Source organism: Mastigoproctus giganteus, chromosome 5, assembly GCF_048544385.1.
Source record: "Mastigoproctus giganteus isolate SK-2022 chromosome 5, ASM4854438v1, whole genome shotgun sequence".
NCBI classification, from domain to species: domain Eukaryota; kingdom Metazoa; phylum Arthropoda; class Arachnida; order Uropygi; family Thelyphonidae; genus Mastigoproctus; species Mastigoproctus giganteus.
The window spans coordinates 217,683,931-217,709,109 of record NC_143579.1 but is presented as its reverse complement, the minus strand read 5'-3'; the positions used below and the strand labels follow the sequence as shown (position 1 = coordinate 217,709,109).

Sequence of the window (25,179 nt, the reverse complement as noted above, 5' to 3'; positions counted from 1 at the left end):
TGCATGCGTTCTCTTGTTGATTTGCCTGCTTTGTTGGACGAAAATCTCCAGTTTTTCCGGGGAAAACCTTGCTATCTACGCCTGAGATCGACTAACTCAGCTACAGAGTGAAAAAAGCCTATGAGAGTTCCTCGCATCATCGACGAGATTCGAACCCGGGTCTTTTCCACCTGGTGTGGGGAGGACGGTGACGATACCACTGTGGTATCTGCGCAGATATGGTCAGTGGTAATGAACCTTAGTTACTTCAGCAGGAATTCTAAAACAGTCCCAACTTATTGGCCATAACTAATCACAGCAAATTTATTAGGACTTCCTCCATTCAAAATGAAGCAGAAATGCAGGATATACGTATAAATAAGAATTATTACTCAAGGGCTGATTTAAAAAGTCAGTTAACTGTTCTTTTTGTGAAACGATATTTATTCGCAGAAGGACGTCCGTCCACTCGAGCCCACATGTGGCTACATATGACCATTCGAGTGCATACGGAATGCATGCTCTGTATGTGACTCGTCTGAAGTATACACAGAAAATTATTTTATGTATTTAAAAGAAAATAAATGAAGGTTTATTAGTTCCCTACTAGCCGACGTAATCATCACATTCAGGCACTTGTCCCATCTTCTTACGAGTGCAGTCTTACATCTATCCTAAAATTCAGACGTTTTCCATTCAACGAGGTTTCAATGTACACTTTAACTTCATTATCATCACCGAATCAGTTCACTGCTAGATGCCTTTTTCGAAGGCCCGAACAGATTAAAGTCAGAAATTGCAGGATTAGGACAGTGTGGTGAATAAATAAGCACCTCAGATCTGTAATATTATAAACTACTGTTTTGAGCAGATGGCAGTATGAAGTGGTGCATTATTGTTCGACCGAGTTTAAATTGATTGCACCAAGAATAGGCATATTTTTTAGAATTAGACCACACACAGATCCCAGATGAAGATGCATTTTTGTTTCTACTTCAGAAAATTCTACTTCATACAAAAATCAGATAATTGCTGGCACTTAATTTGTTCACATTTCAAGTAAGGCAGCCATTTTGGCATAGTCATTAAAGGTGTACGGCGTCATTTTAGCCAAAAGGATCTGTAGTCTGTTAATTGGTTATCTTTTATTTATTTATTATTATATTTTTTTGAAATTATTTCGCCTATCCATCAGAGTGTGGTTTGATGCGTGCTAATGAGTATTGGAAAATTTAAGACAAAAGTACCATTTTTGTCCTAAATTTTCAGATCCTCATTGGTAATTTAGTAATGTAATTATTATGTTAAGAAAAGGATGTTATACTGTTTTTTATAAATAATTTAAATGAAGGAAACAATGATACCAGTTATTAGATTATTTGATGCATATATTCCAGAAAAGTTAACAGATTCCTTCAACATGCAGTGCAATCAGTAAACCAATTAATTATATTTGGAATGCTGTCATCAGGCTAGATTGGGCGGGGGAAGTTGGTTAACACCCAAACATGGTTTTTAAGGATGACGTTGTAACTGTTTGCATACAACAGCTAACCTATTAGTTACTAACCAACAAATACTGTAATCTGTTTGTATACAATATATGCACTAATACTAAATAAATATATTTTTAAAGTGGCACTAGTTGATTTCTTCACTAGCAACTTGTTCACAAAAATAGCAAAACCAGAAAACATAGGCTTACAACAACGATATTTTTACAACTTACGTTTGAATTCCAGCGCACGTAGAGATCAAAGTTCCTCGGGTTACTGTGAGTTAAAATCATTGAAAAATCGGTAATTTTTTGCGCATTGTTGGTTTCAGCTGACAAAGCGACTATTCCTGGGCTGGAAAGATCCAAACAAAGACGATGATCGAATGCAGTCTTTGAGTAACCTGTGAGAAATATATTAAAATGGATTGTTGACTGAAATTGGTCCGTGCTATCTTTAAACCAAACCGTTTAGAGTTTCAATAACTACAAGTTATAATTGTTTAAATACAGCGATCTATCTGTCTCTTTCTCTCTCTCTTACAACCGTGTACAGTGTCTTTTACTATCTCTTTCTTGTATAGTGTTGAACGAATAATAAATCACACCAGTGGGTGTGGTTTGTTCATTTTTTAGACATAACTTACTTTTGCTATAATGGCCAGTTCCCAAAATACATGGTTTTGATGTATCAATTGATAATGCCATGTCTGCTCTGTTGATGTTGTTTACGAAAATGTCCACGTTCACCCTTACTTCTCCGGTCTTTTGAATGGTGTAATTTCCGGATATTTCCACAAAGATCTTCTGATTGCGAAACTGGAACAAAAACCTCAAAGATATGAACATTATTAAATCAAGCTGGACCAATTCATAATTTAATAATTAAGATAACGCACAAATAATTAAAATCACAAATTTACATGCACAAAATAAAGATGATTCTTTTCTCTGGCAGATTTTCGTTTCATCTATTCTATTATTATCAGAAATTTGTTTTCAATATTGTATATTGTTGGGGGCAATTCATCGGGAAAATGAATTTTTTTTTCTAATTAATTAGGGGCTGGCTTCACTGCATAAGTATCGTTTGGATTTTTTTTTTTTTTTTTTTTGCTGCATCTCGAAAAGCCGAAAATTTTTGTAAGGCAGAAACAGCTGTCTTCATTATGGCTGGCCAACGCCACGCCGTACCATCTGAACAGCGAATAGCATGCTTTTCTTTCCTTCTATCCATTCAGTGAGATTTACAGAGCGTGATATATTGTATAGCATACATGCAGCACCCAATTTCCGCCTTGAGAGGGAATAATTATAGCCTGAATGTCAATGAGTGGTTGACTTTGGAATAATTTCCCATCTACCCTTGTTGTGCTTGGAAGTTTATCTAAATTTAAGGAAATATTAGATAGATACTTGAAAGAAATAAGTTTGCTTTATTTTATTTTTTAAATTTAATTTAAATTTGTTTTAAATATTTTATTTATTTTAGCTAGTGCTACAGAAGCATGCTTCCTTGCATCATCTTTGGCTGGTATTACAGACTCATGCTTCCTGCATAATTTTTTGCTGATGCTACAGAAGCATGCTTCCTTGCATCATTTTTCCGACACTAACATTAATCTCCCAAGTAGCTTTGGGAGATTAATGTTAGTGATTAATGTTAGCTTACTTTAATAAAGTTCAGTCGTTTTTATTATAGTTCAATGTTTTGATTTTTGTGTAAACTGCCCACAGACATAATAAAACTTGTCTGATGAATTCACACAGCCACAGTAATGTTGTTTCTCCATACTTATCGGAAGAAAACCATTTTATGTCACTTTATATGAAGAAAAACAGAAAATAAACCACACAGCAGGGCTTAAATGCGCACGGATGAGAACTGACATGGACGAACCTGTTATGATAGTTCTCATAACAGATGAGTCAACCTCAATACTCTGTGTCTGGTTCTTTCAATAAGCGATGCTTATTTTTTATGGTGTTATAAGAATCAGTTATTACTTTTTTCTTCTTTTTTTTCTTTTATTTTTGGTGTTATAAGAATCAGCTATTACTTTTTTTTTCTTTTTTTTAACCTATGATGTTGAGTAAAGTTTGCATCCAGATTCGGAATTAACACAACCGAATTGATTTAAAAGATTATTTTTCTTTTATGTTACCAAAACCTTGTTGACCACTGTTTCACTGTTAATTTTAATAATGAGATTCATTCCTTGTTTGTGAGATACACCGGATATCAGAAAGATATTGAGCCATTGCTAATGTCTTATTTTAACTGAATCGCTCCAGTTCATCTTAAAGCTGTTATGTTGATTAAAGATGCCTTCTAGTTATATTTGTTTAGATTTTTTCTATTCATCATCCATTTTTTATTATTTGTTATCGTCCGTTTATTTCACAAATTAATTAATGATCTTTATTAATTTACTTGAATAAGTTAACGAAGCTCAACCTTAACTTCCCCTGGTTGTATTAGGGATGCATCATTTTTATTTCAATATATATATATAATTTTTTTTGTTTGAATTTTTTAATATATATACACACACACTTCGCTACCATTAATAATCGGACACCACGTTGATAGTTGGTCCTGTCTTACCCCAGTACCACGTATCAGACAACAATAAATATGCTCGTGGGCCTTCGAGGAGACGTAGTACAACTGTGAATGCAATATACTGCGATCGACTGAGTCAAGAGACTTCCAGCGCGGAATGATAATAGAGTGCCACATAAGCAGTCGGTTTGTACGTGACATATCAGTGGCCTTAAAGATTCCTACTTCGACGACTGGTGATTGTGTTCAGCAAATGGAAGCGGACTGGTGCTGAAACTGTTACGAAACGACCCGGAAATCTCTGAAGGTGATAGAAGAGCCCTGCAAAGAATCATCCGCTCGGAACGCAGGTCCACGTTGTCGCAGCACACACACACAGGCTCTCGGCGAGATGATTGGGGCACATGCCCTCACCAGTAAAGTGCGCAGGACGCTGCATAATATAGGTTATCACTGTCGGGCAGCTGTCCAAAAAGGGATCATGGCAATTCGTTGTTCCATTGTTCGGTGCATGACAATTTAGTGTACCAGACAAGTTGGTGAATGACATTTCGCTGTATGTGACAATTTGGTGAAAGACAGTTGGTGGCTACAACAGTTCGGTGTATGGCAAAGCAAGACAGAAAATGCAAATTTTTAACATGCCTTGCTGTAAACGGTGAATTTAGTGATCACGATACCGTTCTTGATATTTTATATTTTTGATGGAGTATACTATCCACCTTTGTTTTTTAATGCACATTCTGATTTTTTAGGAGATCCTATTAAAAAAAGTGCCACAGACAGGATTGGGATACAAGAGAACGTTGTTCGCACTTTACTTTCACTTCTGCAAGTTGCATTTTTTAGGAAATACGTATGGGGAGTTTTTGCAGAGACCAAAAAGTAGAGATCATTTTTGGATGCCAGCCTTGGGTAAGGCGCACCTTCCAAACGTCATTTGTAACTCGTGCTATAGTTTTTATTGAAAGAAGTCAATAGTAGGCTAGCACCGTGGATCGGTTAAGGGTAAGCTTCCCTGGAGATTGTCTTAGGATGCGGCGTGAATCCTTTTGTGCAAAACTGCAGCCATTATCAATCCACAGCAGGATGGCAGCCTCGTCAACAATTCATGTTGAGTGAAATGGACCATAATCTGCCACGCTGGTCCAGTGCGGGTTGGTAGATCGACCATATTTAGCAGTCAGGCGCTTGAACCCCGGTCTTGCACTCCCGCTCCTGACCACTCGTCTACGTAGATGGATAATTTTTTTTTCTTTTTTCTGAATTTCTGCGTTCCTTCTTTCTAAGTCATCAAAACTTCTGTCATTTTCCTAAACCTTAGGTTTAGGAAATGAATGAAAATTATAGGAAATCAGTGACGTAAACTTCATTGATTTTGTTAATTTATGATCTCTGTGTGATATACCAAATTTTGGCGCATGCACCAAATTGTCTTACTCACCGAATTTTTGTAGCCACCAATTGTCGTTCACCAATTTTTCATAGACCAAATTGTTACATATAGCGAAATGTCATTCACCAAATTGTCTCGTATACCGAACTGTCGTACAAGGAATTGACGTGAGCCCGGCCAAAACTACTAATCACCCCGACTAATGCCAGACGCTGTATCGCTTGGTGTAAAGCCCGCCGTCCTTGGACCGCAGATCAATGGAAAGCTGTGATTTGGGTGACGAGTCACGTACATTTTCTTCCAGTCTGATAGTCGTGCCTGGGTGTGGTGGATGCCCGGAGAAAGCTACCTGCCACACGATATCGTCCCGCTATTTTTCATAGTTTGGCCTGGGACCTTTGTTTGTTTGTTTTGGACAAAGCCATGAATGCTGAGGTCTGTTCAGACGTTCTGGACAATAATGCGTTACCTGCGTTGTGGCAGCACGTCGGGAAAAGCCCATACCTGTTTCAGTAGGACAACGCTCCATTGCCATACTGCTCACATTGTGATGGACTGGTTTGATCAGATGAGATGAGCATCGAAAAGTTGGACTGGTCAACCCAGAGCCCTGACATCAATCCCTCAGAGAACCTCTGGGATGAGTTGGATCGTCGGGTGCATGCGAGGAGAGACGTCACAAAAAACACAACCGAACCGGTCGCTACCTCGAAGGCCGACTGGAGGAAAATATCGGAGGACAGGGCTGGTTTTGGGCTGGTAGCCTCCTGCGTGCTAGAGATATTTGGCCGCCCCTACCAATGCGGATCGCGAGTAGATTCATAACATAACCTAACCCAACCCAACCCATTGGAGTCTACTAGTATATTTTTATGGCAGTTCCATATAGTTGACAGGGGTAAAAAAATCCATAAAAATATTTGATATATTTATTTTAATTTTATTCAGATCAAAAATGTAAAAGATATCAAACAGAAGTAACAAAATGTACCCATAAAGTTAGAACTGCAATCTTCTTGCTTTCTTATTTGCCAATTCATCAATAACATCTGATAATTCTAAAATTTCACACAATTCCTTTTCTATATCTAATAGTCCTAAATCATTAAACCTTTCTTGAGTCATTGACTTTCTTAAATATGTTTTTATAAGTTTGAGTTTCGAAAACCTCCTTTCACTTGATGCTACACTAACTGATAATGTGAGAAAAATTCTCCACGTTATACACAGATTAGGAAATGATGACATCAAGTTATTTTTTGCAATATATGTCAAGTTTTTTAATGGGTGTGCAATTCCACTGCTCAAAATTCTATACACTGTGCTGCCACTTTATTAGGTACACCCCTGCTGTGCACACAAATGGTTAGTCCCACAACGTTGCAAGTCACATGACCATAGTTTTGGATATAAATGCAGCATAACAGCCTTTCTACTATCAGTTAAGCTTACAAACCATAGCATGAATGGGGGAAAGAAGTGATCTAACGGACTTCGAACGTGTAATGATAGTAGGTGCAAGACGTGCTGGACAAAGCATCTCTGAAACGGCAGTTGTCCTGAACTTTTCACGCACCACAGTTTCAAGGGTGTATCGAGAATGGTGCAGCGAACAGAAAACGTCCTCTCAACGGCATTCCTGTGGAAGAAAATCACTTGTTGATGAGAGAGGTCAGAGGAGGATGGCTAGAATTGTGCCAGCAAACAGACGGGCCACAATGTCGCACATCACGTCAGAATACAACTTTGGTGTGCAGAACAAAATATTGCAACGGACCACTAGCCGCACTTTGTCGCGAATGGGCTACAACAGCCGACGGCCACATTGCGTACCTTTGTTATCAATGAAGAACAAGAGAGCACGCCTCCTGTGGGCCCATCAACACCAGTGCTGGACTATCGAGGATTGGAAAACAGTTGCTTGGTCTGACGAGTCGAAGTTCTTGGTGCATCATGTTGATGGAAGGCTCAGAATTTAGGGAAAACAACATGAATCCATGGACCCGTCATGTCTGACGACTACTGTGCAAGGTGGTGGGTGGGGGCAGTGTTATGGTGTGGAGAATGTTTTCTTGGCACACGTTGTGTCCATTGATACCGATAGATTCACGTCTGAATGCCACATCGTACCTAAACATCGTTGCTTACGAAGTGCATCCGTTCATGTTGAGTTTATCATCAGTCAGATGGTTACTTCTAGCAGGATAATGCGCCGGTGCACAAAGCCCGATTAACTATGGAATGGTTTCAGGAACATGACAATGACTTTTCTTTGCTGAATTGGCCCGCTCAGTCTGCGGATCTCAATCCTATTTAACTTCTTTGGAATGAGCTGGAAAGGGCTGTTCGCTGCAGGCCTACACCTCCGTCGAATCTCACATGACACACTCATGTCTGCATGACATGAGTGTGTCATGTGTGGAGTATGTGAATGGAGTATGTCTCACATGACATACTCCATTCCTGCACAACGTTTTCAGCATCTTGTTCAATCCATGCCTAGACGAATTCCAGCTGTTTAGCTGTTTAGAAAGGCTAAAGGAGGCTCAACATGCTACTAGTAGGTGTACCTAATGAAGTGGCAGCACAGTGTATGTAATCAGCTCATTGAAGAGCTGAAGGCCATCAATATCCTTAATACTTGTGCTTCCTTTATTAATTTGAAGGGAAACATCTAAATCAAAACAAGGTTTTTTAATTTCCTATTCAGTAATTTCTCCAAATTCACAAAGAAATTTAAATACATTATTACATTCATTTAGATTTTCAAACCTTTCCTGAATGGAATTTAAGGCTGTATCAAAAATTGTTAGATAAAATTGTGTTCTAAACAATGCTTTTTGATTTATGATTTGTTCATTTTCTTTTTGATTTATGATTTGTTCATTGGGATTTTCATAATCTAAATGGCGAACTTTAGTTCTACTCCTTACAACTGGAAATTCTGCCACTACATTTACTTCTGCAGCTAAAACATTTGCATCTCTAATATAATACGATAAATATTTGTATTGACGATTTATTGTAAACTCTACTGACTTGGTTGTCGTGGCGGAGTATAAACAGAAAATTTATTTTTTTTAATTTATTTATTCATTAAATGCCTCATCAGGCATTTAATGAATTTAAATGCCTGATGAGCATTTAAACTTAACAAGTTTAACAAGCTCATTCAAAACATTAAGAGATTCATTTATGTTGGATTGAGTGCACTGGAACATTTTACTTACAACATCAATTTTTGACAGAATATCGTTCCACATAACGACTGAGCAAATGAACTTGAAAGACGCAACCTGATCTAACAAATATTGAGCTGTATGTTTTGTTTTCACGTCTCTGGAATTATCATCTATTATGTCATTTAAACTTTTCAAGCCTTCACTTAATTGCAATCTGAGAGGTCGCACTGTTTTTATTCTACTCTCCCATCTTGTATCACTTACAGATTTAAGTGTTAATCTAGTGATATTGCGAATTAGTATATCCCATCTGTAAGGGGATGCAGGAAAAAACGTGTACAATTCTTGAACAATGTTAAAAAAATTAACTGTTTAAAATGTTACTTTGGCAGCATTATTTACACTAAATTCAGTGAATGAGATGCACAAGGTATAAAAAAAGCTAGGTTTTATATTCATAATTTTGTTCTGCATGCCACTATGCTTATCACGCATATTTGCCCCGTTATCATACCCTTGTCCACGCATATCTTGAGTATCTAATTCATAATCTGTTAAGAATTCACTCAGAAGATAATTGCCTAAACATTCCCCTGTAGTGTCTGATACTGGATAAAACCCAAGAAATAATTCTCGAACTGCAACATCAGAAGTGTCAATATTTACAATTCTTACTACAAATGCTATCTGTTCAGTGTGACTGGCATCTGGCGTGCAGTCGAGAATTACCGAAAAATATTTTTCTTTATTTACAAATTCCTTGATTTTTGATTTTATGCCACTTACTAAAACATATGATTTCATTTTGAAAAGCGTGTTCTGAGTAATGAGGTATATGGCTTTTAGCAGGTTGAGATTGTGTTATATTATTGACATGCTGTGAGATAACGGGGTCAAATTTCGCCAACATTTCTATAGTTTTTAAAAATTTCCATTATTTGTTTCATAAAATTTATCATTTTTACCTCTGAAAGATAAACACTGCCCTGCTAAAAACTGGACAATTGCAATGATTCTGTCAATAATGGCTGGCCATCGTCTTTTTTAATATTCAAAGTACTGTTGTTGTTCTTTGTCAATTGTACAATTCTTGCCAAGGCGGGTTTTTAATTCATACCACATTTTACAATTTTGCATATGTTCTACGCTCGTTTCATGCCGTGATAAATGAGTGGCCAAATGTCGCCAATCGGAAAACCCCTGACAATCTGTTACTTTGCTTTAAAGCAAACAACTTGGAACAAAAGCAAAACACACTATTCGATTTTGTAGAATAGATTAACCAAGTTCTTTGAACTTTTTCACCATTAGATAAAAGTCTCATAAACTGTGACGCAGAAAATGATCTTCCATTGTTATCTTTAGGAAATTTCATACTTTGAGGCGTTACAGGTCCCTTCTGAATTATGAGTTCTAATAACCGATTATTAATAATTAGTGGTCAGCTAAAAAGGATCCCATATATCATATTAGGCCATCAATTCAACACAATTATTATTTTCTAAATTATCCTCAGCACAGGTTGATTCAGGCACTGATATTTCTTGGCACAATTTCAAACGAACTTCAATCAAACTTGTCATTTGATTTTTCACCTTCCATTTTGTCCTTACTGTCTGAAATGAATTCCGAAGCGACTGATGTTGATGCTGTCGGGTCACCCTCGTCCAACTTTACGAATTTCAGCATGGATCCTCGTAATTTTTCCTTTTCCCTTATCTCTTTCATTCTTCCGCTTGCGATAAAAAGAATCAGACTGACGTTTTGTTTTCATATCTGACATACAAATATATGAACCTATAATAATTCTCTGCTTACAGGTCACAAACTATTTTTTCTCTTTTCGAATATATAAAAACTTTGTAATGACCGAAATCTGACCTAAACCTTTCTGTGCGGGTACCGAAGGTTTGCTTACACTAAATTAAAATAAATACTGTAAGCACAAAATGAAACCACGTACTGTACCTGCAAAAGCTCTAATCTCACACGACAGTTTCTTAGGTTACATTATGCACCCGTTGTCCATCCACATACTTCTCACCTCACTGCTCACTCGGTAGTAACTAATTTTTTTGCTGTGAAAATATTGAAAACGGTCGACAAGAGAATTGGTTGTTGGGTGAATATTTAAATTAATAACGTTCGTGCGCATTTCTCTCTTTATTTAAATTTCCGTCAACAATTAAAACAGTGATGTAAGTATCGCTTTAAGATTAACGGTACCGGAATAAAGACTCATTCACAATGAAAATTAAACATAACCTAAGCATAAAACCTTGTACCTATGTTATTTAATGAAACTATTCACAATGAATTACGTAAGTGTAACCTTAAACTTAATCATAAGACGTTAACATGAAAGTTTGCAAACTCCAAGCTTTTATGCTTTTGTTTACCTGGTTTAAAACAAGACACAATCATAGAGGTTATGGAAGTCTCGTTGTTGAATCCTTCTCTGGTTCAACGGATGAACCCACCATCGCCTGTGCTTGCACTTCTAAGTTTTCTGATGCAAAAAACCTAACATGTATGCTTCGGCGTTATTTATAACCATAAACTGCACAGCTATATCATCCGTCATCATGCAAACATAAATTTTTTGAAGTATGAAAGAAGAGCATATTGTGTTTCCATGTTACCAAATATCTTTACGGTCATGTTTATGTTCCCATTGAACGTTGGTATGGCTTCTTAATTTTATGGTAACGTTTGTTACGCTATTTTTATGTTTAATTTTCATTGTGAATGGGCCTTTAGAGAATACAATACAATATTATTTATTAACAATGCCGTTCGCTAGTTTATTGCCGACCACTATATTAAAATAATATTCAATTACCTTTTAATTTTATTCTTTAAAGTGCACTATCGGCCGCCCTAGGGATTTGGCCGCCTGCAAGCATGCACGCACGCACTGCACACCTACCAGAAGCGGCCCTGTCGGAGGATATTTAAAAACAGTGGTAGAGAGTATTACACGGAGACAAGAGGCTGTCTAAATGCTAAAATTTTCAGCACACGTTATTAATTAAAGGTTATTTGTAAGTATGCTAGTGTTCGGATATTAACGGTAGGGAAATGTATAAACTGTGTTGAATAAACCGATTTTATTATTATTAGTCCATGCACATAGAAGAAAATCACAAACACCTACCAAAACGTTGAGAAGTTTGTGCATTGAGTTCTTTTCCATTAGGAAGAAACTTTCTCTCCTCTCTCCGGATGGGGTGGTCCATTTCCATAACCATCCGATGGTGTTCTTTTCATTTGCCATCCCTAGATGGGTTTTTAATGTGGCATCCATTCCATGATGATCTAAAAATATATTTGTAAATAACCATACAATTTATTATAGAAATCATTAGCAATTGATTTTTTCTGAAAAATTTCTGTTAACTTGATTAAAAATGCACATAGAAAGAAAAGTTGAATCACCTATGCCTTTCGATAAAGTATTTCAGAAATGGCAGGTGCTGTCCTATTTCTAATCGATTTTCAGACATATTCCCTCCCCCCTCCGACGTTTGCAGTAGGAATGGTTTTAGGGAAAAATATCTCTACTGTACACTCACTACTGTATTACATACAGTACTACTGTACACTTAAATCGCGCAGCTGGTCAAAAATAATAAGTAAGGTTGCGGGCATAGTACTATTATCGGCATATTTTAGATTTACGAAGGATGATAAAAAATGTAAGGCGCTTTATGCCCATAACAGCATTGCATCAGACATCCATGTAAAATTTACTTATTTTCTCTGATTGCAATAAAGATATTATATTATTCTGCGGATTTTTTATTTCTTTTTGTAGCAACATTGATAATGAATGCTGTAAACAGAAACAGTGCTCAGTTTCCAGCATTCACCAATACTGATTTGGTCATCTCTCTCATAGTTTGCCTCTCATATATTGTTCACTGGCACGCGCTGGAAGGAAACGAGAGTGTGAAACGTATAGCGAAGGTGGAGAAATAAGATCCACCACTTTATTCTCGAAACCAAAAGAATCAATCATGGAAATACATGTGCTCGCCGAATCCCAACAAATTCAGGATTGCATCGGCCGGAAAGATCATAGCATCAGTGTTTTGAGACAGGGAAGGAGTAACTTTCCTGGAGAGACAGGGAAGGAGTAACTTTCCTGGAATTCACGCTACATTTTTTTTTTTTTTTTATGTAAACCCCAAACACGAGAGGTATTAGAACCTATAGTACTTAGTACCGTGCTTGGGTTGGAGGTTAAGAAAACGAAAGAAGATATTTCTTGACATTGTATTTAAAATTCTGTAGACTGTAATTTTCAGGAAATACGTATGAAGGAAGGTTGTTCCAGAAAATGGCAGTTGAATGAATAAACGAGGAAGATGAAATGTTGGTTCTGTGAGTTTGAAGTTGGACAGTAAATGGATGGTGGCTGGTAGCGGCATGTGTTCGGACTGTTTTGAAAGAGAGAGCGGGAATTATAGAAGCCAATTCAAAAGAACACTGCCCATGGAAGTATCTGTAGAAGAGGCATGCAGCAGAAACAGTATGTCTATGAGACAGCGAGTGGAGAGACTCTGTTAGAGATGAATCATTAATTAACTTAACTGCCTTCTTCTGAATGGAATCAAGAAGCCTGAGAGAGGTTTTGGGGGAACCACCCCAGATGTGGGAACAATATTCCATGGCAGGGCGGTTTTGCGATTTATACAGAGTGAGCAGCTGTTTGGAAGAAAAGTAACGCCGAGAGCGAAAGACAAAACCAAGTTGTTTAGATGTACAGGAAGCCATATTTGTAATGTGCTTGTGCCAAGCGAGATTAGAAGTCAGGGTAATCCCCAAAAGAGATATATCATTTAGCCTAGAAATCGGAGTGTCACTAAAGGTAAGCATAGGAGCAGAAGAATCCTTTTTGCGAGATATAAGGCAAGACTGAGTTTTAGAAGAGTTGAAATCAACTAAGTTGTCTTTGCCCCACTGGAGAAATACCTGAAGATCGGCATTTAAGGAATTGGTAGCAGATTTTCGAGAAGTTGAAGCTGATTGAGCTGGGCAAGGTTTCTCAAAATGAAAAGTGGAATGCAATGTGCTATCATCGGCAAAACTATGGATAGGATTTCCAGTCAGTGGAAGAAGGTCATTAATATACAAGAGGAAAAGAACTGAACTTTGGGGACACCGACATTAGTGGAGAAGTTAGAAGACAGAGAGCCATCTACCATCACCCCCAGTGAGCGATCAGAGAGAAAACTGGATAACCAATTACAAAAACCAGTTGGCAAACCATAAGATGGAAGCTTGTTTAGAAGACCTTTATGCCAAACACGATCAAAAGCCTTTGAGATGTCAAGAGCAACGACTTGTGTTTCACCGAACCTTTCCATTGAATTAATCCATAAATGGGTAACATAAGCCAGAATATCACCAGTGGATCGACACTGACGGAATCCATACTGGCGATCGTTGATCAAACGGAAGGTTTCTAGTTTAAGAGTTTGTGGTTAGTTGATTTCTCCATTCCTTTAGAAAGAGTAGAAGTAATTGCAATGGGACGATAATTGGATGGGAGGAATTTGACACCCTTTTTAGGAACTGGCGGGATATGAGCAAATTTCCAAGCAGAAGGAAAAACACCTTTGGAATAAGAAAGTGAAAAAGGTGGCAAAGAATAGGAGTAAGTTCAGGAGCACAGGCTTTGAGAACAAGTGGAGAAATACCATCGGAACCTGGAGCTTTCCTAGCATCAAGATTCATCAAAATCCTTCTGACATCCTTTTGAGGGAAGACCACAGGAGGCATTGAATGGAGCGTATTGGGAATGGTGGGAGGTGTTTTACCAAGATCATTAATACATGAGTTGGAAGAAAAATGGGATGCTAGCAGGTCAGCTTTATCCTTGGCCGAAGTGACAACAGAACCATCTGGTTTGGACAGAGGTGGGAGCAGAAATGGGCAAAAGTTGCGGCCAATAGCTTTGGCATGAGACCAGAATTCTCGGCTACAATTAGGGCAAGAAGCAAGTTTTTTACTCTTAGCCTGGTCAAACTCTAGTTTGGACTGATTAATAACTGCTTTACAATTGTTGGAAGCTTTGGTGTAGGCAGAAAATGACACCGGAGAATTAGAAACAAGCCAATTACGATATGCAACATTCTTCTCTTGAACAGCCTTAGCACATTTATTGGAAAACCAAGGCTTAGATTAAAATCTCGCCCTAAACCTTGGTTTAGGGCGAGATTTTAAAGTGGAGTGTGGGACCATTCCTGCAAGAATAATTTCACTGACACGATCTGAGCAAACGTTGACATCAGAAATTTTGAAACAGTAATCCGACCAAGGAAAAGAAGAAAAGAAATCTCACAGGTCATCCCATTTTGCATTCTTGTAATGCCAAACAACACGAGGTTGGGAATAGCTATGAGATAAAGGCTCAATTTGAGAAGAGACAATCACCAAGTTGTGATCTGAAGTGCCTAATGGACCTCTCTTCGACCATGTACTTAGAAGTATTGTTTATGAGAAAAAGATCAAGCATGTTGGCTGTATGGTAAGGATTGCCCGGTATTCTTGTAGGTAAATGAACAATCTCTGCAAGGTCATTAGTAATTGCAAAAGCCTCAGCATCTCGATCAGCTGGGTCGTTGTGACTAGAAAATGGAAGCCAGCTGGAGTTGTGAACATTGAAATCACCAAGGAAAATTACCGCACTGTTAGGAAAGTTGGACTGGAGAAAGTGAAGTTACAAAGAGAGGAAGTCAAAGAGCTCCAAGTGATTAGTGGAGTTAGGAGAACGGTAGAGACAAAAGATGAATTTGACACAATGAGGTAGAGAGATTTTAGGCCAGAGAAGATCAAAGAAAGGAGATTCCAAATTGCCAAGTCTCTGATAGGGAATATCAAAACAGACATATGCACAAGTACCACCTTTGAGGCGAAAGGAATCATACCGCGAATAATTTGGGCATCTGAGATGAGCAGTAGTTGAATCAACCGATAACTGAGATTCTGTCAGAAAAAGTACATGGGGTTTGGCAGACTGCAAGTGGAAATGGACATCGTTGAGATTAGAATTGAGACCACGTGTATTTGTGAAATGAATTAGGAAATGTTTGGGAGGTTTAGATCTTTTCGCAGATAAGCTTGCTCTATTAGTTTGACAATTCATGGTGTATTCAATAGTAAGAAAATGTGAGTGGGACAAGCTGTATGAAGTAATGAAATTTTTGGATATGGCGTACAAATGGTAAGAATATACCCAGATCCTTGACATAACGTGGCCTCGACAATGCTCCATGCATACACACTACTCGGACTCCCTCCAGTCACTATTTGGCAGAGTAGAGGTAACAAGATTATACACTAGCTGATCCGGAAGCCTCCTAGAGAGTTACCAATAGGTTCGATCCGGTGTACTAACTAGCGGACGGGCTGCGAACACCGTTTTAGAGCTGTACCCTCGAAATATAAGGAATAATGGATCTCGCCACGATGTTCATCATAACCTCAAAAGTTAACAGTCATACTGCATGATGGAAGAGATACGGGAGGGTTGACCGGAACTTAGCTCTAGAGACTAAACCTGGGTTCCACCTCTTCAAGCCTTCAATAAGCAAAGTTGTGGCATTGCACTGGTTGATGAGAGTCATCTACCACCTAGTAGCATAGAGTGGCGGCATTCCTCCATGTGGTGTGGGCGCCGCACCTCGACCCCTGCTTACGTTGGTTCACACCTGGGTGGTCACCCGCCATGTACTTGTGCATGGAGGTTATACCCAGGATTACTAACAGTCCCACCATCGTGAAGGTGCAAGCAGAGGATTTGGCTGTCACAGACCGTCCGGACTTCGCCGAAATTGGGTCCATTTGACTTGAGTGTCACTCGAATATCAGTTCCATCAGCGTTTAGACTCCCAGGTAGCAAGTACAGCTTGTATGCCATATTTGAGAGAATGTTTGTGCCAACCTCAAGGACATGGAAAGAAATTAACCTTTACGTACATCGAAACTTTATAGGGACTGCGGGAGTGTATTCTTCGAATACGACATATAGTATTCTTTGGCACGTCATCGCTCAGATCTTGTTGCATTGATTTTATGGGAAGTTTGTACCTTTCCTCGTTCTCCTCCGACTAACGCTTGTTCGCATTACTGAAGGAACACTTGCGACGTTAAAGATTTCGATAAAATGCTGAAGTAAAGAATGTAGTTCGTTTATGGTTAGATCAACAAGAGTCCGATTTTACAGAAACTTGTTTCATGTCGGTAATGCTTTAGCAGATATGGTCTTACAGAAGAAAATTGTACTGAAACTTATAGTACGCTGTATAGTTGCAAAATGCAGATTCTCATGGAAAAAAATCTGTGGTCCATGGAACCTTACTTTTTGATTACCTCGCTTATATATTGTATAGATATCTTGTTGCAGTAGCTACATACGGAGATAGGCCAGGCTGTACCTTTATAAAAGCATTGATTAATATTTTTATCCTGTGAATGTGCCCGAGCGTAGTACAGTGATTATAATCACCGGCCTCTCCACATCGGGCGGAAAAGGCCCAGTTTCCAATCCCGTTAATGACACTAGGAACTTTTACTGTGTTTTTAAACTCGTGGCTGAGTTAGTCGGTCTCAGGCGTAGATAGCAAGGTTCCCTCTTCTGGAAACTCTGGTTTTTCGTTCAGCAAAATAGGCAAATTGACCAGAGAACAAACGCAATTTATGGATATAATACACATGGGCATATAAGTTAGTTCTTAGGTGACCGTAAAATGACAGTTTTTTTTTTAATCCTATGAAACTTGTTCTTTCAAATTTGCCATACCTTTAAAACGCAAAAAAGTATGAGGAGAACTCAAAACGATCTTGTATTTGGAGGCTGATAAAGTAACGCTGAAGTAAGCTAGATGAGTATGTTGGCTCCGAACTGTTCATAAAGGTATACATCAAAACTATCTAGTGGCAGCTATATACCACCATCATCTGTTGTTGACGACAAGAAGAGACCGGAAACTTTGGGTAGCATATATAACATATATAGTATAACTGTTATCTGTTTGTACATGAATGAAATAAAAAAAGAGAGTCGATATTTTCTCATCCAAATGGAAAATAAATTTCTTTTTAAGGCAACTTTTTGAAGTTGCCTTAGATGCCTCCCGAAAGTAAACTTCATGAGTTCCATCCTTCTGTTACTCTCAAGATTTTACAATTGTAACTGGTGTTGTTTCTCCTACCAGTGAAAATATACCTCCCTCGTTCATTTTACTGATCCCTTCAGGGCCTTATATACCTCAATCAGATACCCCCCCCCCCCCCGCACCTTAAGATGTCTAGTAGTCAAGCTTTGCAGTCCGCACCTTCACGTTTTCCTCATGGAGATCGATTAGCATCTCCTCACCAATCTGGTTTCCATAACCTTTTTCCTTTCTTTCGAAGGTCTTATAAACTGTTGATATAAGATTGTAGTTTATACACATGGCGATCATGTTTTGAGTGTCTGCGAGGAAGAATGGGTCGGCGTCGAGAATTTTCAGCTAACCTCTCCGTTCGACTACCTGGCAGAAATTTCTGCAATGACATGTGAAGGACAGACACTTTTGTACCTGAATAAAACATCTTAGCGTAATTTTAGATGACAGGTTAACCTTCTCCTCTCATAATAATCACGTCGCGTCGAAGATTAAGAAGTTCACTGCAGCAATTATCCGCATTTACAAATCGGATTGGGGAATAAATAGGAAGACTGTCTTATTATATTATACAGCAGTATTCGTACCAATAACACATATGCTTCGGGAGTCTGGTTCCATAGAGCCGTTAATGTTAAACTCCGTTCCAAGCTCATCTCCATTCAACGGATTATGCTGATTGCCAGCCATGATCCGGACCTGCAGGACAATGTCCTCTGCTGCCCTGCAGGTCCTTCCTGGAGTCTTACCACTAAACCTGCATGTCATCTTCAAAGGACTATGCTATCGTCTAAAGCAGAGTTCCTGGCGAGATTCTCGGTATCTCATGCAACCTAACTGCTAACATCAGAGACGAGAAACGGAGAATCCGGAATGAACTTATAAATGTATGGCAATCACGATGGCATTCCAGTACTACTGGTCAAGTCACCCGCTCTTTTGTTCCTGCAGTTACCTTCCCTCTCAACAAGAACGTCCGCCAATGGTTTTTTCCCAGCTTAACAACATCATATACTTACTGGGTCCAGCTCCATCAGCTACAACCTATTTTAATTTGGCATGTCTGACACCAACCTCTGCTTGTGTGGTGCTGAGGAAACCTGGACGTACATTCGACATCGCTGCAACCTGTACCACGACGACAGATCTACGCTACACTACAAACTGCTGTCAGCAACTTTTCTGAAGGAAATGAAGTAGCACTGACTGAAAATTCTCAATCGTTCTCAGCTCTACAACAATTCTCCTCTGCTGTTTTCACCAAAAGAAAGCAACTCTTTCATCGTCTATCATCTCAACAACAAAGAACCAACCCAACACCTGCAATGTCTATCGATATCTCTCTAAAAAGACATACGTATACACATATACGTGGGACAGCCACATGTGGTCGACGCCTGTGGTGAGCGTTGTGCGTCTCTTTTCGTAGCGCAGCAGCGACGCAGCACAATGCACAGCTAACCCCTCGGTACAACAGAGGAACAGCAAGATCAATATCCACATGGACTTCGTGTTTAGTGTTATATGTCCTGCGGTCCCGGGGGTTACCCCTAACTCCGCGTTGTAAATTTATGCCTTAAGAGAAACTCTGTAAAGGTCAGATAGTGTGTGTTAGTATGGGTTTGTATACAGTTAGTGTAGGGTTATGTTGGTATGTTGTTCCTCTGGCTACTTAGCCTTGCAGACCGTGGAACACCGCATTCCCCCTAGTTACTGTCCGTTGCTGCGGGAAGGCGGGTCAGGTCGATAGGTTAACATTAAACTAGCAGCCAGTACCACGCAGTGCGAGTTAAGAAGAGGAATCAGTATGGCGTCAGCTAAAAAAAAAAAAAAGGAGTTTTATGTTTATACTCCGGGACGACCACACAGTTAAAGGAGTTCACAAGATGGAGAGAATACAAAAAAACAGCACCATATTTAGCAGTTACGGGTTTGAACTCCGGTCACTCAATGCACCCTCGCGCTGACCACTCGGCTAGGGATGAGCAGCATGGAGGCCTTCCCCCGTGATGCTCATCTCGATAAATTTGCGCTCCCTACCTGTAAGTCATGTACGGAGGAATTTAGATCAGCTGCACACGGATATTCTCAATACCTTAATCTTTTTATACGTACATAGATATACACATACACCTTTTTTTTTTGTCTATAACATTTATATATTTTGTTTATAGCACTTAAGCAACAATCAAGTATGAGTGAACAAACATACACTGTTTGTCACTCTTTCATAACGCACAAAGACGCTTGAATACCAAACATCACACCATTGAATATATGTACTCGCTCTCACACAAATAAACTAACAGTCCTACATGCACAGGCACTTGTCAATTTATACAGACATGTAAAGGACAGACATATTATACGAACAGAGTCGAGGCCACATTTGCAGGACAGACATATTATACGAACACAGAGTCGAGGCCACATTTGCAGGACTGACATAAATACATTCAGGACATACACACCGCGTCCTGGATATAATCTCATATTTAAAATTTTTTTTTTCTTTTCTTTTAACAGAACACAGGATACTTTTACGCATACACTTAGACACGCAAACAGACATTTACGCTTACAGTTTTACGCACAGAGACACAGGGGAACAATGTTATTCACACAATTTAAGAAGTTGATCTACCATTCGTAAATAGCTTAACACTAATTAATTCATATTTGCCTTTACTCTCTCAACCACATATACACACTCACACGGTTTTATTACATTATCACACATAGGACTTAACACGCAACAGGCGAGTGTTGGATATTTTCCCCCTGCACCAGTGGTACATGTCTAGATTGAATATCCCATTACAGGCCAGGGAACAAGAATTTTATCCACATACAATAGGCCCATAGGCGGCTATGCCTAGGGGCCCACCATGCATGGCCTGATCCATCTCTGGGGCCAGTCCAGTTACTGTGTTCACAATAGGTTTGTTAAATCCAGGTAAGCAGGTCACAGTTGTGTATTAGTCCTGTTAGGGGAAGATCGGCTTGGCATTATGTATCAGGAAGGTGGTTATTATATTTTGCAGCCGTAAATTGTTTTTAGCTAATTAGCTTATATTTACAGGAATGCTCTGTAGAGCCTCTGTATGACTCCTTAGATTCAAAGACGGCTTGTAAATACTGTACGAAGGCCTTATAGTATTTTTCATTGATGAGATGTTCATAGTTTCTGAGATATAAATACACTACGCTGCCACTTTATTCTTTATTAATGAGGAGATGTTCATAGTTTCTGAGAGATAAATACAGTGTGCTGCCACTTTATTAGGTACTTCTACCTAGTAGCGTGTTGAGCCTCCTTTAGCCTTCAAAAAAGCCTGAATTCGTCTAGGCATGGATTGAACAAGATGCTGAAAACGTTGTGCAGACATGAGTGTGTCACGCAGTCCATTGAGATTCGACGGAGGTGTAGGCCTGCAGCGAACAGCCCTTTCTAGCTCATCCCAAAGATTTCGATAGGATTGAGATTCCGTGGACTGAGCCAATTCAGCAAAGAAAAGTCATTGTCATGTTCCTGAAACCATTCCATAGTTAATCGGGCTTTGCGCACCGGCGCATTATCCTGCTAGAAGTAACCATCTGACTGATGATAAACTCAACATGAACGGATGCACTTCGTAAGCAACGATGTTTAGGTACGATATGGCATTCAGACGTGAATCTATGTGTATCAACGGACCCATCGTGTGCCAAGAAAACATTCCCCACACCATAACACTGCCCCCACCCACCACCTTGCACAGTAGTCGTCAGACATGACGGGTCATGGATCCATGTTGTTTGTACGAAATTCTGAGCCTTCCATTAACATGATGCACCAGGAACTTCGCCTCATCAGACCAAGCAACTGTTTTCCAATCCTCGATAGTCCAGTGCTGGTGTTGATGTGCCCACAGGAAGCGTACTCTCTTGTTCTCGAGCCCGTGAGCCACCAAATATGGAGGATGCGGAAAGGTCAGGGAATGACCACTGCATATCCCCGGAGCAATATGTCCTTAGTTGCTAATGCTCCTAAAAACCAAAACAACAACAACAACAACTCTCTTGTTCTTCACTGATAACAAAGGTACGCAATGTGGCCGTCGGCTGTTGTAGCCCATTCGCACACAAAGTGCGACCAGTGGTCCGTTGCGATATTTTGTTCTGCGCACCAAGGTTGTATTCTGACATGATGTGCGACATTGTGGCCCGTCTGTTTTCTTGCACAATTCTAGCCATCCTCCTCTGACCTTTTTCATCACTAAGGACAAACGGCGTAATATGCAGCAGAATAAATGGAGCACCAATACTATCACTGAAACAGCAACGATCTAGGAACCAATGAGAGTGGCTGCAGCCAGGATGTTGTCGCTCCCAGGATGAACCCACAACAGATAGAACCCACACACCTAGAAGAGGACTAAGTCCCACCAACGAGTCAGCATCGGACTGCACTTGCTGGTGGGCATTGCAAATTGCCGATATGGCGAACTGGGCGGGGCTCCCTTGCCCAGCCCACTTTCTTTCCTCATCCCTGGTGGGGTGAGGGGACGGTCTAGCTGCCCCACCACCACCCCCTCCTTTCCCTCTGGTGGGGCATGGGCATGCCTCACTGATATACCTGGGGTAACCGTTCCTTTTGAACCCATATTTCTGTCTTTTCCCCCAGCCTTCCGTCTCTCCCCCCCTACTCTACCTATATCGCCAGCGAAAAGCGAATGCCCCACACAACGAAAAATTTTAAATGCCAAACTCGACACACTTGCAACCTCTTTCGGCCTAACTAGATTCTAGCGTTTATCCCCCCCCCCTTTTTTTTCTCTCAGGAAATTAGGTGGCAGGACCTGCCAGAGTACTTATCTAAAAATACTGGTGTACCTGGTCTGCCTCCACGGGGCCAAGTGTGGGCAACGTTGGGCCTCAGTAGGGGTCCAGCGGCTAAACGGCCAGATGAACAACAGAACACAACACTACACATGTATAATATCCATACACTTTTAAATCTCTGGCCTTACCAGCGAACTGGTACACCCACAATGAAAGCAACGCGGAGATGGGGGAAACCACTGGTGCCGTTAGACATTAAATACACTTTACGCTTTTACTTTTTCTCATCAAGAAGCGATTTTCTTCCACAGGAGTACCGTTGAGAGGATGTTTTCTGTTCATTGCGCCATTCTCGATACACCCTTGAAACTGTGGTACAGTCCGATGCCATTCCCGATACACTCTTGAAACTGTGGTGCATCTCTGAAACGACAGAGATGCACCGTTTCAGAGATGCTTTGTTCAGCACGTCTTGCTGGACAAAGCCCAGCAAGACTTTGTCCTTTTCCCCATTCTTGCTACGGTTTGTACGCTTAAATGATACTAGAAAGGTTGTTCTGATGCATTTATATCCAACTGTGGTCATGTGACTTGCAATGTTGTGGGACAAACCATTTGTGTGCACAGCAGGGATATACCTAATAAAGTGGCAGCTCAGTGTATGTTCCGGTAGTTGTCATAGCAAGGACAATCATAAAGTAGATGTATCCAGTCTTCGTTTGCTCCGTAAATAGAGAGGGAATTATTGGTTAATCCCAGCTTGTGGAGTTTTGCCTGAAGGAACCGTGGCTAGTCATAAAGAAGGTCGTGTACAGGCTAGGGGAATACCAGGGTGGAAGTTTAGGATAGGCTAGTGCAACGTTATTTATACTACTTAAATCCAGTTCAGGGTATAGCAAAACTTTTATGGCAAGATGAATGATCAAGATTTCAATCTATCTGTATTTTATATAATACGTGTAATAACTCACCTGCGCGATGTATGTTGCATTCAACCGAATAATTAAAATATTTGTGACTGTTGCTCTCGAGGATCACAGTGAAGCTTAGCTTGTCATTAGGATTGCTGGAATAATCTAATGAGGTAGTTCCTTGCAAAATCACAGGATACAAACTCGGCTTTGTTTCCAGAGAGTGTGCAATTGTCACTGGCTGAAATTTGCACATGAGAAACCAATTAGAAAATGTAAATGCTAAAATAAAAATATTTAAAGAGTAATTTATATAATACGCTGTATTTGCCTGTCAGACGCGCAATCTTGTTATGAAGCTCTAATGTTGTCAGCTGTTAAATATCCTTCACTCCCCCCCAAAGAATGGATCTACATTGTTTTCTTATGATGCTATCTGATCACTCGGAATCAACAGCATGGATACTTAAAAAACCTCTACGATGCATGAATGAATAGATATTACATGCAATCATCCAATATTTATCATATTTTTCGTTAATTTCGGCAAAATTAATTCTGCAGTGTATTTGAAATGAATATGAAGCTAAGTTATAAGAACTATATCTTATGGTTATTGTAACTTAGGAAGGAAATTCACAACTGATATGTGTCCATATATGTCTTGTTGTTGTTGTTTGTGGTTTTATGGCGCAAAAGTCGCTTTCGGCTGTATTGCGCCTGTTCAAGTTCTAATATGTGTTGCCTTAGAGTTCAGGTTAGATTTGTCCCAAGAACAATTGTGTTTTTTTTTTTTTTTTTTTTTGGTAGTTGTTGGCGCGTAGGCTTCTGTGGCCATAATGCACTTCCCAAGGTTTTTTTTGCAGTATTTTGATCCAAGCCCGAGGCGGGAATCGAAACCGCGACCTTTGGGTTGACAGGCAGGCACTTTACCCACCCGGCTAGCCCGTTCGGCAACAATTGTATGATGAGCGATTAGTTTCAAATGACAAGCCACTGTATATTTATACAATACCCACAATTCAACTGTGTGTATTGTAACTGAAATCTTTATGATGCCTCATAGAATTCAAATAAAATAGAAATAATTCTCTTTTTATCTTCTTAGGCAATTGGGACCTGCATTGAGTTTTGATAACTGCTCACTCCGGCCCGATGACAGGATGTTATATACGACCCAGAAACATCGCCAAATTATAGGTACGTAAGTTTTATTGTGCAGGTGTTAAGATTTATATCGATATATACGCCTTGTTATCTATAACGATTAATTTAACATAATAAAATATACTTAAAATATAATTCGCATGATTAATTAATGTTTCTTTTCCTTTTCACTCTAACCAGATATCGTCAATTGTTTTTTTTTTTTTTTTTTGAATATTAAAAAAAAGCAAAATTATTAAAACATTTTGTAAATGTTTTTTGTGTTGGTTCTAAGATTTAGCAAGATTGGTTTTCAGCATCTACGCATTAACTGGAAATTTTATTTGAGTATAGCATTGGGATTTCTTAAAATTAATGTAACCAATTTTAAAAACCAAGCTGACTCAAAGGGCATCATTATTTTAGTTGTTAATTTGCTATCAAACAGTTAATCAGGTTAAAATGACCACAATCAGTACGATAGTAATGCAAAATACATAATTA

General features: G+C 39.3%; 1 protein-coding gene across 1 annotated transcript in view; it reads right to left on the bottom strand.

Moving 5' to 3' along the window:
- The window catches only part of LOC150086111 (uncharacterized), a 182,801-nt gene that overhangs the window by 57,465 nt on the left and 100,157 nt on the right, over positions 1-25,179 (bottom strand). Inside the window, exons 15-19 of the mRNA XM_090374799.1 lie at positions 23,590-23,770; positions 9,133-9,403; positions 8,667-8,928; positions 2,122-2,293; positions 1,709-1,878 (exon numbers count right to left, since the gene is read on the bottom strand). Of these exons, the coding sequence (XP_090230925.1) occupies positions 1,709-1,878; positions 2,122-2,293; positions 8,667-8,928; positions 9,133-9,403; positions 23,590-23,770 (1,056 nt within the window). The remainder of the gene's footprint in view (positions 1-1,708; positions 1,879-2,121; positions 2,294-8,666; positions 8,929-9,132; positions 9,404-23,589; positions 23,771-25,179) is intronic.